The sequence below is a fragment of the Zootoca vivipara genome, chromosome 8, assembly GCF_965207765.1.
Source record: "Zootoca vivipara chromosome 8, rZooViv2.hap1.1, whole genome shotgun sequence".
NCBI lineage: Eukaryota > Metazoa > Chordata > Lepidosauria > Squamata > Lacertidae > Zootoca > Zootoca vivipara.
The window spans coordinates 86955673-86973447 of record NC_142591.1 but is presented as its reverse complement, the minus strand read 5'-3'; the positions used below and the strand labels follow the sequence as shown (position 1 = coordinate 86973447).

The 17775-nt window shown below is 50.8% G+C and overlaps 1 protein-coding gene across 1 annotated transcript; it reads left to right on the top strand.

Annotated features, from left to right (window-relative positions):
- Positions 1–4825: 4825 nt before the first annotated feature.
- LOC118089700 (cytochrome P450 11B, mitochondrial-like) lies at positions 4826–17102 on the top strand. Its single transcript, XM_088676129.1, has 9 exons — positions 4826–5146; positions 6387–6542; positions 9189–9388; positions 10730–10933; positions 12264–12418; positions 13628–13791; positions 14400–14478; positions 15567–15758; positions 16345–17102. The coding sequence occupies exons 1-9, from the start codon at positions 4887–4889 to the stop codon at positions 16456–16458; spliced, it is 1524 nt and encodes a 507-aa protein (XP_088532255.1). The 5' UTR covers positions 4826–4886; the 3' UTR covers positions 16459–17102.
- The last annotated feature ends 673 nt before the right edge of the window (positions 17103–17775 follow it).

The following is a 17775-nucleotide window of genomic DNA, read 5'->3' as shown; positions in this document are numbered from 1 at the left end:
AATTCCCCATGTTCCATGGCCAGCAGCTTCTGCAGGGAGCATCCAAACACAGGCACAGATAGCTCTTAAGTCTGGGAATTGTAAACTGCCTTGTATTCTGCTTGGACAAATGGTGGGGTAGAAGTAAGGACTTGCAAAGAAGGTGGGTCCGTGGCTTGGGGGCAAGGGTGCCAACTTGAATAAAATATTGGGGCAGGGGGCAGGTAAGCCCTGCCTTGCATAATCAATCACAAGGCATGGCATGCACAAACACTATTGAATGGCAGTGCCCATCCACTTTGGGGGGCCTTGGACCCCTCAAATATTTTATTGGGCAGGCCGAAGGCATCTTAGCCCTTAAATAGTTGCTCCCCCCCCAATGCTTGGGGGGTATTCCTAGAGCCAATGTTGTCCCAGGTGGCATCAGGGGCATGGCGTGCCTTCTCCCAGACCCAGCTGGGTGGCCAGCTCCAAATGGATCGGGAGAGCTACAGTAAGCTGCACCCTGCCCTGGCAGCCTCCTAAATAGACTACTCTAATGCGCTCTGCATGGGGCTGCCCTGGTGTCTTCAGGTACGGCTGGGAGAGACTCCTGGTCTGAAATCCAAGGAGCCCTTGCTGTCGTTCAGAGTAGGCAATGCTGGTCCTGACTCAGTATGCAACAGCTTCTTCTGTTCCCTTAAAGGCAGAGCTGGTGCAATCTGCTGCTTCCAGATCCCTGAGTGGGTCATTGAGGTGAGATCATTTAACACCCATGTTGAAGATGTTGACCAATGACACAAGACCCTGATCCTTCAGGGAACATACTTACTGCATTGCCACCATCTTCCCAGTGCATTAAGATCTGCAGGAAAGACCCTCCTCAAGGTCCTTCCAATGGGTGAGGCTTGATGTGTCATGACCAGGGCAGGGCCTTCTCTGCAGTGGCACCCCAGCTGTGGAACTCCCTCCCTTCCCAGATAAAATGGACACCATGGCCCTTTCGCTTCTGGCGATGATTTAAAACGCGCTTATTCACCCAGACTTTAAGATGCTGACTGCTGTAAACTCAACTGCATTTTTGTATTTTGTAGACACTCCTCCAGGTTGCACCACGGGCTGAAGCAAGGCAGGTGGACACCTGCGGAGGTGAGAGAGGTTGTTTGGGGCTGTGGCACCAGGATTTGGAATCGCTTCCCAACAAAGTACACTCATCCTGCACAGCTTTCTTTGGGGAATACTATTTTATTTTGGTCATTTTATTATGCTGCTTTTTGTGGGAATGTTAGGGATGTGGATTAGGATATATTATTAGATAGATCCTATCCAAGCTTGTGTTAGCAAGCTTCGAATATCGTTAGGTTTGTTAGAACCTCTGCAACAATATTATACTTCAATATTATACTTCCTGGCAAATCCCCCTTTTCCCTCTTAAAAGAAATACACGACACAATAGTATTAAAATAAGATAGAGTTTACTCACATGACATCCTGAGTTAACAGCGTAATCTCAGAAAGGCAGGCTTACGTAGAAAAGTTACAAATATATACATCTGGAGTCTTCTTAGTAAAGTGAGGCTCCATCTGGTCTCTCTCTTGGCAGGAGAGGGAGAACCATCCTAACTGTAGATTCTCTGGAGATGTGTTCCCGTTGAAGAAGAGATGGCTAAGAGAGAGAATGGCTGCTGGCTAGGGGCTTCTAGCTGCCAGCTAATCCATCTCATCTGCATATCTGGAGGAACAGGAACTGAGCTTAGTCAGGTGTCCCCCCAGGTGAGTTCCTCTTAGTGGACACTCTAGAACAGTTGTGACTTGTCTGCCCCAGTGTTCCATCCCACACTTTTAACGGGTTTTGCAGCATACTTGGATACTTTAGGCTGCGCTGTATTGCATTTTGCATTATTTGAGGCAATGGCAAAGGATCCAGGAGATGAGAGGGGAGACAAGGAGAAAGAGCCTCATTTCATCCCGCAAGTGCTTTCTCATTTGTTTAATGCATTTTAGATCCCCCTCTTTTCCAAGGAGCTCAAGGTGGTGGACAAGGACCTTTCCCCCTTCCTCATTTAATCCGCAACAACAATGCTGAGAGGCGGTGAGTGCGTCACCCAGTGAGCTTCATGGCCGAGTGGGGATTGGAGCCCGGCAGGTGTCTCCTAGTCTAAAGCTGTAACCACTAGACCCCCACTGGCTCTCCAAAGGCTTCTCTCCTCGTTGTGACTCACAGGCCCTCACCTGGCAGTCTTGGTGAGGAAGCTGAAAGGGATCCCTTCGCTTCCCTCTCTCCACCGCAACCCAGCTGTTGGCAAGAAGTGCGACAGCTGGCTCACAACTGCTCTGCTAGGAATAGATCAGAGGGAAGCTGCCCCCAGTCCTTGCCCTCTCAGCCTTTGCAGATATTTATAGCACAGGGGGAGGTTCAGAATTAATTGTGGGCTCTGCACACACGTCACTTGGAGTCTTGCTGATGTCGGGATTTCAAACCACAGGCCCCCCTTCCTTTGCCCTGGGTCCCTCCTGACACAGGCTCTTGTTGCGCCAAGAAGAAGCCGCCAAACTGATTCCCCATCACACAACAACACCTGCTGGTAGCTGGCTGGGTACCCCTCCAGAGTAAGAGGTCCACTCTGCCAACGGTTATCCATGAGAAGCACACCAAAGGGGCATAAGAGCGTAAGGAGAGCCTGCTGGATCGGGCCAATGGCCCTTCTAGTCCAGCATCCTGTTCTTATAGTGGCCACCCAGTTGCCCCAATGGCAAAACCACCAGCAGGACCCGAGTGCAAGAGCAGCCCTCTCCCCTCTTGCGGTTTCCAGAAGCATTCCCTTAAGTTGACCAGTCCTTTTTTAAGTCCATCCCTGCCTCCTGGGGGAGGAAGTCCCACAGGTTAACTCTGCGCTGTGTGAAGAAGGACTAGCTTGTGTCTGTCCTGAATCTCTCCACATTCAGCGCAATGGGATGTCTTAGGAGCGGGGGATGACTTTTCTCTGTCCACCCTCTGCATGCCATGGATAATTTTATAAGCTTCTATCATCGCCACCATCACCAATCATAACAATTGTGCCACCCTGACAGTAAGAGCTGTTCGGCAGTGGAATTTGCTACCAAGGAGTGTGGTGGAGTCTCCTTCTTTGGAGGTCTTTAAGCAGAGACTTGACAGCCATATGTCAAGAATGCTTTGATGGTGTTTCCTGCTTGGCAGGGGGTTGGACTGGGTGGCCCTTGTGGTCTCTTCCAACTCTATGATTCTATGATTCTACCTCTTAATTTCCTTTCCTTCAAACTAAGAAGTCCTGAACTCTGCAACCTTTCTCCCTAGAGGAGTCACTGCTCCATCCCCATAGTCAGAACTCCTTAAAGGGGATGAGTGACTCCTGAAGGTTGCTCTAACCACTCTGCGATACAACCAGAGTGTATGGAGTGGGATTCTATTCCATATCACTGTAGAGCTGGGCTAGGTGTGCGGTTCTTACTCTAGCCCAGGGGTGCCCAGCCGGTGGCCCTGCAAGGTTTCTACGCATTGTTGGACTGCAACTCCCAGCGGCCCCATCCGACACGACTAGAGTTGCAGGTGTGGCTCACCTGACAAATCTCAAGGCTGAGCTGCCATTGGCCTCCCCATCATATCTGAAAGGGCTCCCACTTCTTTTCTATCCCTTCGCCGACTCAGTTGGTGCTTCAGAAAGCTCTGTACTTCTTCGGTTTTAAGATTGTGGGCAATTAAAGGCCTTTCCAAGGCCTGAGCTTGCCAGGTCGTAGCCCAGAAAACTGCAAGGCTTACTCAATGCAAAATGAGAGATCTATCTGCCTGGAGGAAATAGAAACACAACAACAACAACAAAACAACAACAACAACAACAACAACAACAACAACGGATTGATTATGTATACCCCACCCATCTGGATGGGTTTCTCCAGCCACTCTGGGCGGCTCCCAACAGAATATTAAAAGCACAATAAAACGTCAAACATTAAAAACTTCCCTAAACAAGTACAGGTTTTGCTTAGACTTCCCGGCAGTTAATGAATACAGACAGGGGACTTCTCAGGGCCCAGGAGTTGAATAAAAGGCCTGGAAACGATGCCTTATGAGGAACGGCTTAGGGAGCTGGGTATGTTTAGCCTGGAGAAGAGAAGGTTAAGGGGTGATATGATAGCCATGTTCAAATATATAATGTCATATAGAGGAGGGAGAAAGGTTGTTTCCTGCTGCTCCAGAGAAGCGGACATGGAGCAATGGATTCAAACTACAAGAAAGAAGATTCCTCCTAAACATTAGAAAGAACTTCCTGACAGTAAGAGCTGTTCGGCAGTGGAATTTGCTACCAAGGAGTGTGGTGGAGTCTCCTTCTTTGGAGGTCTTTAAGCGGAGGCTTGACAGGCATATGTCAAGAATGCTTTGATGGTGTTTCCTGCTTGGCAGGGGGTTGGACTGGATGGCCCTTGTGGTCTCTTCCAACTCTACGATTCTATGATTCTATGAAAAGTGTGTGTGTGTGTGTGTGTGTGTGTGTGTGTGTGTGTGTGTGTTGACAGCAGCAGTGTGGAGAGGGCCTTTCCTAGCTGCTCTCAACTCCCCCCCCCCATTTTTAGAGACAGCAGCTAGTAGTGGCTGAGCTATGGAGCGGATGCAGAGATGCCGCAGCTCTGTAGTGCTCTAGCTGGCAGGAGCTGGCTGGGTCGATGGCCTTTGAGGTCCCTTCTGCCTTGACGTGCGGAGGGGGAGCCTCCTTCCGTGTCCCCAAAGGAGATGTCATCATTTCCGACAGGGCTGGGAGGACGTGCGCTTGCATGGCGCTGTGTCCTTGGCCGGGGGAGGCCCTGGCAGGGTTATAAGGCCCCTCGCTCTCTTCCTCCTCGGGGAGAGCACTTGGAGAGGAACCAGAAGACCCAGGAGGTGGCCGGGGTGCTGCGACGGCAGGGGAGGGGAGATGGGAGCCCGTGGTCAGATGAGCCCCCGGTCTGCTCCCTCCCGCGTCCTGCGCTCCTTCTGCTCGGGGCAGCCATGCCATTCTGTGGCCCCGGCTGTGGCCCCAAGGCCACCAATCTCCAGAGTGCTGCCATTTGAGGCCATCCCCCGCAGCAGCCCCAACGCCTGGGTCAACCTGTACCAGTTCTGGAGGACCAACAGCTTCCCAAACTTCCACCACATCATGCAGAAGAACTTCCAGAACCTGGGACCGATCTACAGGTGAGTTCCAAACCCGCTCTCAGGTGGACACTCTTATGCAGAAGCAATCCAGACATGTCTTAGAGTTTTTATTTAGTCTAATTTTATCTATTCGATTTATATACTGCCCTTCATCAAGGGATCTCAGGGCGGTTTGCAAGACTAAAATGCAAAATTAAACCAGAAGCAAGAAAAACAATAACCTCGCATTTAGGACCAAATAAAGTGCCCTGTCACCTTAGCACAGCAAATCCACGTTATTAAACAAACAAACAAACCCCAGACTTTTTTGCAGGGGGAAATGTGGGGAAGAACCACATTGGAAAGTGTGGGATGTGTGTGGGAACACACTTTCTTCTGGGGGACCAGGTGCATAAATGGCATGTTTATAAATGGCATTTCCAGGAACCAGGGCATGTTGGGTGGGCTCTGCCCATGCCAAATCTTAGGGCTTTGGTCTCCTAAAAGCATCTCATGGATTTTAACCCGTGGGTTTCAGCCCATTTCAGACTCCAGTCCCATAACAAGGGCTGTTTATAGGCAACTAAACTAATGCAGATTTTAAGGCAGAGTGTGGTAGTGAGCCATTTAAAACTTGCATGAGCTTGCATGGCTTGCGCTCGGAAGACCACAGTCCAGGGTCTTCATCTGAGCCACCACCGTTCAGCTCCTAGACCTGATTTCAGTATTAGGCAGTATTAGACTGCCGCCTTAGTGTGGGTTTATGCAGCAATAGGTCGTTCACCATTAACAGCCCAATGGAGGTGGATTTATACCCGATGGTCTTCCACACGGGCTCTGTGGTGCTTCCTCAAATGCATTGCTTCCAAAGGAGAGCACCCAACAGGCTTCCTTAAAAAGCTACCTTGCCTTGCAAGAAGGTTGCTAAAAGGAATGGCGGCTGGGGCTGGCTGGGCTTCCCTAGGGAGGCAATTTCACCAAGCCAAATAAATTAACCCCACGGCTGCTGAACAATGCAGACCCACCAGCTAGTACATTCTACAAGCCAGTTAAAAAAAAAATCTACTCTCTGCTTGTATGAATCAGCCCCTCTGTTGAGGGCAGAGATTTGCTCAAGTGTGTGTGTGTGTGTGTGTGTGTGTGTGTGTGTGTGAGTGAGAGAGAGAGAGAGAGGAGAGAAGTTTTCTGTTTATTCTGCACTTCTGGAGCTGCACTTTGGTCCTGGGATTTCGCAGGGGCTGCCTTGTGTGTGTGTGTGTGGGGTCATATCTCAAGGGCTTGACTCCATCCCACTTGGCAGGGAGACGCTGGGCACCTACGACTCCGTCCACCTGCTCCTGCCCCGAGATGCTGCCGTGCTGTTCCAGTCCGAGGGGATCTTCCCACGCCGAATGGGGATCAATTCGTGGATCGCCCACCGTACACTGCGCAACCACAAATGCGGAGTCTTCCTATTGTGAGTGAGGCCAGGAGGGAAGGGCGGGCTGCTGCTGCTGCTGGACGTGGCATCGGGAACTTTAGTGGCATAACTTCTGCGTTTCCCACACCCGGTGCCCCCCGGATGGCTGGGACGGCCTCATGCAGTGGGATAACTTCCCATTTGTTTATTTATTTATTGCATCTTTTTTTCTAAGTGTGGGTGCACAGTTCCTCTCCCTCTCCTCATTTAATCTCCACAACAACCCTTTGAGGCAGTGACTGACCAAAGGCCACTCAGGGAGCTTCATGGCCAAGTGGGGATTCAAATCCAGGTCTCTCCAGGACTAGCCCAACACTCTAACCCAGCCTTCCTCATACCTGAAGGAGTGTCTCCACCCCCATCGTTCTGCCCGGACACTGAGGTCCAGCACCAAGGGCCTTCTGGTGGTTCCCTCATTGCGAGAAGCCAAGTTGCAGGGAACTAGGCAGAGAGGGCCTTCTCGGTGGTGGCGCCCGCCCTGTGGAACGCCCTCCCAACAGATGTCAAAGAGGAAAACAACTACCAGACTTTTAGAAGACATCTGAAGGCAGCCCTGTTCAGGGAGGCTTTTAATGTTTAATAGATTACTGTGTTTTATTTTTCTGTTGGAAGCCGCCCAGAGTGGCTGGGGAAACCCAGCCAGATGGGCGGGGTAAAGATAAAGGTAAAGGGACCCTTGACCATTAGGTCCAGTTGCAGATGACTCTGGGGTTGCGCGCTCATCTCGCATTATTGGCCGAGGGAACTGGCGTATAGCTTCCAGGTCATGTGGCCAGCATGACAAAACCACTTCTGGCAAACCAGAGCAGCACATGGAAACGCCGTTTACCTTCCCGCTGTAGCGGTTCCTATTTATCTACTTGCATTTTGACCTGCTTTCGAACTGCTAGGTTGGCAGGAGCTGGGACCAAGCAACGGGAGCTCACCCCGTCACAGGGATTCGAACCGCCGACCTTCTGATCAGCAAGCCCCAGGCTCAGTGGTTTAACCCACAGCGCCACCTGGGTCCCAGATGGGCGGGGTATAAATAATAAATTATTATTATTATTATTATTATTCCTCAAACTTGGGTCCCCAAATGCTATTGGCCTACAACTCCCATCATCCCTAGCTGCGAGGACTAGTGGTCAAGGATGATGGGAGCTGCAGTCTAACAACACCGGGAGCTCTGGCTTGATAATAAAAGGCTGCTGTAACCACTGCGCTGGGTCTCAGGAACGCTGCATCTCATCCCTTGTCAGAATGACGTCAAAGCATTCTTAGCTCAGTTGATAGAGCATGAGACTCTTAATCTCAGAGTTGTGGATTTGGGTGAAAGATTCCTGCATCGCAGGAGGTTGGGCTAGACGACATTTGTGGTTGGTCCTTTCTGGTTCTGTGATTCTCCCAGTCCCTGCTGCTGTAGCGCACCAGAGCCAAGATGGGTTTGAAATTAGACATGTCTGCCTCCTCTTGAATCTCAGCTCCTCTGGTTAAAAGTGTCCTTCACGGAACAACCCAATAAGTCCATGGTCTTCTGGTATTACTGGACAGCAGCACCCTTCATGGCTGATCCCTGGCCGTGCTGCCTGAGGCTGATGGGAGCTGGAGTCTAGATGACCTCAGGTACCCTCTGGTTAATATTGGCATGTGGTTGGGATGGACTGGGAATATGTGGAGGCTGTGGGAATGTTAGGGATGTGGATTAGGATATATTATTAGATAGATCCTATCCAAGCTTGTGTTAGCAAGCTTCCAATATCAGCAGAGTGACATTCCCCTTTTGTGCGAAGCAAAGCGTGAGCGTTAGGTTTGTTAGAACCTCTACAACAATGTTATACTTCCTGACAAATCCCCTTTGTCCCTCTTAAAAGAAATACACAACACAGTAGTATTAAAATAAGATAGAGTTTACTAACATGACATCCTGAGTTAACAGCATAATCTCAGAAAGGCAGGCTTACATAGAAAAGTTACAAATATATACATCTGGAGTCTTCTTAGTAAAGTGAGGCTCCATCTGGTCTCTCTCTTGGCTGCAGGCCGAGAGGGAGAACCATCCTAACTGTAGATTCTCTGGAGATGTGTTCCCATCGAAGGATAGAAGGCTAAGAGAGAGAATGGCTGCTGGCTAGGGGCTTTGTCCCAGCTAAAACATCTCATTTGCATGTCTTTAGGAACAGGAACTTAATCAGGTGTCCCTCCAGGTAAGTTCCTGTTAGTGGACACTCTAGGAACTGTTGTGACTTGTCTGCCCCAGTGTTCCATCCCACAGAGGCAACGCTGAGCTTCGAGGCAGGAATGGGAACACAGGAGGAGTACAGAGCACTGTCTTCTACTGAGTCAGATCATTGCTCCATCTAGCTCAGCGCTGGCTGCACTGGCTGGCAGCAGCCGATCTTCAGGATTTCAGAGAAGGAGCCTCTCCCAGCCCTTCTTGGAGATGCCGTCAGGAACCGAACCCGGGACCTTCTGCGTGCAAGGAAAATGCTCTGCCACTGAGTTACCTCTGAGTGATGGCAATTGGGGTGCCAGGCCCAGGAGGGAACACGGGGAAAGCAAGGGTCAGGGGTGGGCGAGGGAGTTCCTGCACAGGAAGCCAAGCCAAGCTCTCCTCCAGGGGCAGAGTCTCCTACCTGACTGTGGGGTCTTCTTCCCACGCAGGAATGGGGAGGACTGGCGCTCAGACCGGCTCATCCTCAACAAAGAGGTGATCAGCCCGGTGGGCACCCGGAAGTTCCTGCCCTTCCTCAACACAGTGGCTGAGGATTTTGCTGAGTCCATACATCGGCTGATCAGGAAGAATGCACGGCGCTCGCTCACGGTTGACCTCTACCGCGACCTCTTCCGCTTCACCCTGGAAGGTACGAGAATTTTTTGGGGGTGGGGGAGAGTTTCTTCTCCCTCCTCTTCTTACTCGTGTAAGAATGCAAGTACCTATTTCAGTAGAGTTAAAAATCACCACCCACCTGCAGCTTATCTCTAGAAGCCTTTAGGACAGGGATGCATCACCCTCTAGAATAAATACGATATCCAAGGAATCGCTTTATGCAGATTTGGGTTACTTTTGTCCCATTTATGTTTTCCTCTTAACAAAGAAATCACTCTCAGACTGTTTAGGTAAACAGGAAAAAATAAAAGCTTTACAGTTTACTCACTTTTAAAGTCTTGCCAGGTTTCAATATATTCAGTGATGAAAATCAGGCAGCCAATAATGTGGGAATGTTAGGGATGTGGATTAGGTTTTATTATTAGATAGATCCTATCCAAGCTTGTGTTAGCAAGCTTCCAATATCAGCAGAGTGACATTCCCCTTTTGTGCGCAGCAAAGCGTGTGTGTTCAGGTTTGCTAAAACTTGTACAATAATATTATACTTTATACTTCAATATTATACTTCCTGGCAAAGTCCCCTTTGTCCCTCTTAAAAGAAATACACAACACAGTGTTTATAAAATAAGATAGAGTTTACTTACAGTTTCATCCTGAGTTAACAGCATAATCTCAGAAAGGCAGGCTTGCTTAGAAAAGTTACAAGTATATACATCTGGAGACTACTTAGTAAAGAGAGGCTCCATCTGGTCTCACTCTTGGCTGCAGGCCAAGAGGGAGAACCATCCTAATTGTAGATTCTCTGGAGATGTGTTCCCATCAAAGAAGAGAAGGCTAAGAGAGAGAATGGCTGCTGGCTAAGGGCTTTTGTTCCAGCTAAACCATCTCATTTGCATGTCTGGGGGAACAGGAACTTAGTCAGGTGTTCCTCCAGGTGAGTTTCTGTTAGTGGACACTCTAGGAACTGTTGTGACTTGTCTGCCCCAGTGTTCCATCCCACAAATAATCCTTAAAAGTTACAAAAATCCATAGTCCGGTTCAACTAGTATTCACAAGTATTGCTGCCTTTGGCAAATCCTGGCCATCGTGGCTCAAAGCCATTGATCGCCATCTCCTCCATGAATTTTTCCAGCCCTCTTTTAAAGTCATATAGGTTGATGTCCATCACAGCCTCCTGTGGGAGAGAGTTCCACAGGACTATTCCCCTGGAATATTGCCAAGGATTTGAAACTTTGTCGAGGAAGACGCTCCTTCCTTCCTTCCTTCCTTCCTTCCTTCCTTCCTTCCTTCCTTCCGCAGGAGAGTGCATCTGGAAAGCCCCCCCTCCCTCCCCTTTGACATCTAACCTCCAACCTTCCTCCTCCAATCCCGGCAGCCAGCAGCTACGCCTTGTATGGGCAGCGCCTGGGCCTACTGGATGAGAATCCCAATCCGGAGTCCCAGCACTTCATCGACACCGTGGAGACGATGCTGCGCACCACCCTCCCCCTCCTCTTCCTCCCGCCCGGGGTCATGCGCTGGGTGAATAACAAGCTCTGGCGAGATCACATGGAGGCCTGGGATGCCATCTTTAAGCACGGTGAGCTCCAGATTCCTTGTGGGGGGGGGAGAGGGGAGAGCACCGTGGGGCAGTGGCTCCCCCTCACCCAACTGGGGTGCAAAGGAGCGGCTGAGCTGTTTGAGGGGGTGGCAGGGCAAGCAGTGCTCCCGAGCATTAACCTTTGAGCTGGAATTAAGCATGCATGTGCTGTCTGGAGCAGGAATGTGACACAGTCCCTGCTTCACAGTCATGGGCCTGCATGAGCTGGCCTTAGATAGACCAGTCGAGGGCTGGCGGTGGGCACTGGGCAAGGGACACTTGGTGGCAGCGAAGGAAGAGAGGCTAGTTGCAGAGGCTGCAGTTGCAGGACATAACCCGACTGTGTACCACCCTGGTAAGACAGTGTGCAGACCCTTGGGGTCTCTTCCAACTCTATGATTCTATGATTCTATGAAATGCAAGTCATAGAATCATAGAATCATAGAGTTGGAAGAGACCACAAGGGCCATCCAGTCCAACCCCCTGCCAAGCAGGAAACACCATCAAAGCATTCCTGACATATGCCTGTCAAGCCTCTGCTTAAAGACCTCCAAAGAAGGAGACTCCACCACACTCCTTGGCAGCAAATTCCACTGCCAAACAGCTCTTACTGTCAGGAAGTTCTTCCTAATGTTGAGGTGGAATCTTCTTTCTTGCAGTTTGAATCCATTGCTCCGTGTCCGCTTCTCTGGAGCAGCAGAAAACAACCTTTCTCCCTCCTCCATATGACATCCTTTCATATATTTGAACATGGCTATCATATCACCCCTTAACCTTCTCTTCTCCAGGCTAAACATAAGTCAGTGGAGGTCTCTCTGTTTTGAACGCCTGAAGCTTGACCTTGTTAGCTTCCCTTAACTTCCAGGAGATCGGGCGCTGCCAATGCACTGGTGCCCATCTCTGGTGTGGGAGGAGGCCCCTCACTGGTTCTGTCTTGCTGGGAACAGCCATGGCCTTGGAGCTCCTGGGGTCCCAATGTACTATGTAGGTCCTTAGGTGCCTTTCGGGGCCTGGATACAGTTGGTGCTCAGTTTGTTCTCAGCCAACCCTACTTGCCTGCTTTCCCATCTTTCCTACAGCCAGTTTAGAGAGTGGTGCTTCCTGTCTGCTTCCTCCTCTCCCTTAGTCTCAGCGGCGCCCCTTGTAGAACCCACCACAGAAGGGGGGGGCAAAACGAGGCTGCCTGTCATTGTCTCTGGCGCCACCTGCTGTTGGGCTCCCTGCCTGCCCCCCCCCACCAGCCACCCCTGGCTTGTTTCTAAGGCCGAGGGTGGGGCGCTTCTCACTGCGCCTGGACCTGATTCCCACCCGCCTCTCCTTGCTTCTGCAGCGGACAAGTGCATACAGAATATCTACCAGGAGTTTTGCCTGGGGCAGCCCCGCAAGTATTCGGGGATCATGGCCGAGCTGCTTCTGCAGGAAGAGATGCCCCTCGACTCCATCAAGGCCAACATGACAGAGCTCACGGCGGGCAGCGTGGACACGGTGGGTGTGCCCCATCTCATAAACAGATCAGGAACATCGGACCAGGCCCAAAGCATGGGTTGGTTGCTTGCTTGAGCTTAGTCTCGGCCCCACTGACTGATAACAATGGCTCTCCTGGGTTTCAGATGGGAGATGTGGCCCAGCCTTAATTGAAGAGCCTGGGACCTTCTGCAAGGGGTCCTGTAAGGCCTGCCCCCTGCTTTGCTGGTTTATTCCCGCCTGGCCAGCCCCACACTGACTGCTTCCAGCTACAGAAACGGTTGCTGTGGAAGAGGCCATGTCACTGTTAGTCTGGAAAAGCAGAAGGCTGAGACCAGGCATCCCCAAACTGCGGCCCTCCAGATGTTTTGGGACTACAACTCCCATGATCCCTAGCTAACAGGACCAGTGGTCAGGGATGATGGGAATTGTAGTCCAAAACATCTGGAGGGCCAAAGTTTGGGGATGCCTGGCTGAGACCATTAAACTGGCTTCAGTGGGTTTTGTCAACGTGTCCTTCTGATGATGATGATAATTTATATACCGCCCTATACCCAGAGGTCTCAAGGCGGTTCACAGAAAAGATCAACATAAAGAGGAATGATAGTATTATAATATAGAAAACAGGTATGAGTAAGAAAATAATTTAATGTGGAGTGTATGAAGACTCAGAGGTTCAATGGAATCAGCATGGAAATTACATTACTGAAGAGACATTATGGTTTTATACATTGAAAGCTGCTCATTCCTACCAATGACATGAAGGTGTTGAAGAGTGACATTTCATGTGGTTTTCATCCCTCTCTTTGTAACAACGAGTGTAGTGGCAGCATTTACACTTAGGAAGGCCACAATCCTTATTACGCGTTCCTAGTTGTAACCTCCGCCGAACACAATGGCCAGAATCGGATTATTTGCATGTTATCTTGCTGCAATATGAATGAGACTTCTGGACACACAGGCAACCTTCTCTCCCCTTTGTGCAAGACAACAAGCAAATCAGGAAGTTTTCAGTTAACTAGGGCTTCCTATTTTGCCTTTGAAGACAGTTCAGAAACGGCAGTGGGTGCAAAATCTGGCAACCAAATTGCTGACCAGACAGTCTGAATATGTGACACCAGTTCTAGCACAACTGCATGTTTGAGTAGCTTCCCATTATTTGGGGGAGGGGGCACACTGAGGATTTTCTTCCTCCCTTGACTCTCTCCCTCCCTCCCTCCCTCCCTCCAGACAGCCATGCCCCTGCTCTTCACTCTCTTTGAGCTGGCCCGCAACCCACAAGTCCAGACAGCCCTTCGGGAAGAGGTCAAGGCTGCTGCCGTAACATCCAGGGAGCTCTCCAAGGTGATGAATGACATGCCGTTGCTCAAGGGAGCAATCAAGGAGACTCTGAGGTAAGGAGGGCAGGATGGGTGCCGGGCCTGGCGAGGAAATGGGCCCCACAAGGTGGCTGTGGGAGGCAGGGCAGATGAAAACCATTAGCTTGGGATTGGACTGGGAAGCTCATGGGAGAGGAATTAACAATGAGCTGCATGAAGAAAGGCTTTCCTTAAACAACTACTGGTGGTACTAAGCTGGGATAGCTCAGTCGGTAGAGCATGAGACTCTTAACCTCAAGGTCATGGGTTTGAGCCCCATGTTGGCCAAAATATTCCTAACTGAGAATAAGGATGGATAATATTAGTTTTGAATTTGAAAAATAGCCGCAAATGCAGAGACATGAATGAGGACGGTTATCTCTAGACATCTGGAACATGGGAAGTCCCCATTTTTTAATAATTGGAATATATAATTGGTGTATTGCTATTATTGTGATTTGGATTGATTTGATTTAATTTGTCATTAATTGGTAGATTGTTATTGAAAATGAATATATATTCCTGCCTCACAGGGGGTTGGACTAGATGACCCTTGGGGTCCCTTCCAAGTCTACATTCTATGGTGCTATTATTCTCTTCCTCCACTTTCTTGGGGAAGCCACAATGACACCTTTCTCTTGCAGGCTCTACCCTGTGGGAATTACAGTGCAGCGCTACCCAATGAGGGATGTGGTGCTTCAGAACTACTGTGTGCCCGCTGGGGTGAGTATCCTTTGCAGACCCCCTGGGCCCCCTTCCCATCAGCCAGGATCCCATGCCGATTCTTGTTGTTCTAACTCCCATCAGAGATACTGTGATCAAGGCTGCCTCGGCCCATCATTCCTATCCTTGCAGAAGGACCATCGGTCAGTGGCGCCATTTCTGGCCTCTCCAACCGAAAGCAGATTTGGGTGGCAGAGTGATGGCGGGGAAGACCCTCCTCTGCCTGAGACCCTGACAAGCCAGTCAGAGTAGGCAAGAGAGGAGATGTGGAGCTACGGCATGGAGAAAGGGGAAATAGAATAAGTTTCCCTCCCTTAGGGCACTTCCTTCCACAGGAGGCAGGGATGGCCCCCATCCTGGATGGCTTTAAAAGAGAATGAGACACATTCATTGAGGAGGAGAGGGCTATTGATGGCCACTAGCCCTGATGGCCGTGCTCTGCTCCCACAGTCAGAGGCAGCGATGCTTCTGAATCCCAGTTGCTGGAAACCACAGGAGGGGAGAGGGCTGCTCTTGTGCTCAGATCCTGCTGCTGGGCTTCCCATTGGGGCATCTGGCTGGCTGCTATGAAAACAGAATGCTGGGCTCAACGGGCCATTGGCCTGATCCAGCAGGCTCTTACGTTCTTAATGCCTGGTGCATCCTTGCCTTCTTGGCTTCGCAGTGGAATCTTACAGCCTTATGTCTACCTGGTGGGTTGGGTTAGAAGAAGTCCTACTGGAGAACACCTCTCTACACCCAGACAATCCAGCTGTTCCTGAGAATGTACAGAATGCACAGGGCAGGGCCCCAAAAGATGCTGGCTCACCTAAGGGGATGAGGTGAACCAGCCTCCTTCAGAAATCCTCCTTCTCTGAGCTACCCGGGCAGGTGGCAAAATTGCAAAAATCTGTGTGGAGTTTTGATCAATGATGGGCTGGAGGAAACTGACCACCTAACGGCCTGGAGCAACTTTTCTTGGAGGGACTGAAAGTCCAGGGTGAACGGACAAGCCAGCCACCACCTTTGGAAACCCCAGAGCTTGATTTCAGCCTGCCAAGGACGCTGCCCCGGAGCCCCCGCTCAAGACTGTCCTCCTTGCCTTGCAGACCTTGTGCCAGGTGGGGCTCTATGCCATGGGCCGGAGCTCGGAGGTCTTCAGGGACCCTGAGCGCTACGACCCCAGCCGCTGGACTGGCAAAGAGGACAACAGCTTCAAGGCGCTGGCCTTTGGCTTTGGGTCACGGCAGTGTATCGGGCGCCGCCTGGCGGAGGCAGAAATGACCCTCTTCCTCATGCATGTGAGTTGCGGGGATGCAGGTCTGGGAGGTGGGAGCAATTCTCTGCCCAGCGTCTTGGGAGGCGCCACAATGTGGGGATGCACCCATGACCCTTTGCTCAGTGCCTTTGTATCCCTCTTCTTGGAGTCCGCGCACATGGGTGTCGCCCACAGGCCACTGGTCCCCTCTGAAATATTGTGTTTTGGTGTGGCTCCCCCAAAGCCAATTTCACTCTGACTTCAGAACTGCTGTGTGACAAATCCCAGGTGCCCACGGTGGAATTGTTTCCTGGGGGTGGCCCTCCATGCCTGACATTGGGGGTGGGTAGGTGGGTATCGCGGAGGAGCATCCCACTTCCCACTGCAACCGTACCTATCGCTACACAGAAGTGATCCCCACTGGATTCGCTCCTTGGCACGGACCCAGCCATTTTGTGACTGGCGCCCACTGCACTTATTTAAAATGCACCCGCCACGGGCTCAGAAAGGTTGGTGGTCCCTGTTTTCAGGCAACGGTAAGGAGAGAAAGGGGCCCCCATACCATCCACTCGAGGAACACCCACCCTGGCATGCCTCCAGTCTCACACGGGCCGTGCTTCTTGTTTCAGATTCTGCGAAACTTCAAGATTGATACAGTTTCCAAGGAGGACCTTAAGACCATCTATGGCTTCATCCTCATGCCAGAGAAACCCCCTCTGCTCACCTTCCGGCCCATCGACTAGGGCAGCGGCCTCGGGCAGCCCCCTCAACCCCCCTCTTTCCCTCTGGACCATGGAAGGTGCCATCACTTGGGGGCGCAGACATCCCGACACGACACCACTTCTTTTCTCTCTGGCCATCTTGCTGCCTTCCTTCCCTCCCCTTTGGGCTCCGACAGACATTCTTTCTGGCACCCCTCATATGATTTTATCCCAACCATACCCCAAGGCTGGTAGAAAATTGCAGGCTGCATTGAAACTCGGGAAGCTGGAGAAAGAAGCCAACAACAGGTGACCACTAGCCCAGGCCAAGCCTTTGGAGAGGTTCTGTTCTTGTAATAGCACAATCATGGCTCAGCCCGTTGGGATGTGGTGCTCTTACACGATCCAAAGCAGCTTGGGTAGCAATGTAAGAAAAGCTCCGCGTTTCTAGAACTTTGGTCTCAAGTTGTTAGAATTATAGAATCGTAGAGTTGGAAGAGACCACAAGGGCCATCCAGTCCAACCCCCTGCCAAGCAGGAAACACCATCAAAGCATTCTTGACATATGCCTGTCAAGCCTCCGCTTAAAGACCTCCAAAGAAGGAGACTCCACCACACTCCTTGGTAGCAAATTCCACTGCTGAACAGCTCTTACTGTCAGGAAGTTCTTCCTAATATTTAGGTGGAATCCTCTTTCTTTCTTGTAGTTTGAATTCATTGCTCCGTGTCCGCTTCTCTGGAGCAGCAGAAAACAACCTTTCTCCCTCTTCTATATGACATCCTTTGATATATTTGAACATGGCTATCATATCACCCCTTAACCTTCTCTTCTCAGGCTAAACATACCCAGCTCCCTAAGCCGTTCCTCATAAGGCATCGTTTCCAGGCTACAGCTCCCATTGTCCCTAGCTAGCAGGACCAGCGGTCAAGGATGCTTTGATGGTGTTTCCTGCTTGGCAGGGGGTTGGACTGGATGGCCCTTGTGGTCTCTTCCAACTCTGTGATTCTATGATTCTATGATGGGGGTTGTAGTGCATAAAACAGCTGAAGACCCAAGTTTGGGAAGCCCTGCCATAGCTGGATCCTGTTCTCACAGTGACTGGCAAATTGTCTCTTCTGAGAAGACCACAGAAGAGGGAGCTGAGTGCAACGGCAATCCTCTCCGCAAGTAGGCAAATTCACAGCGAAGAGGGCAACCGACGGCTATTAGCCACCATCGCTATGCTTCCGAATACCAGATGCCAGAAGCTACAGGAGGGGAGAGGGCTCTTGGGCTCAGATCCTGCTTGCAGGCTTCCCGCAGGCAACTGAGAAAGCTGGGCCCTGGACTAGATGGGCAAGGGGCCTGATCTGGCAGGA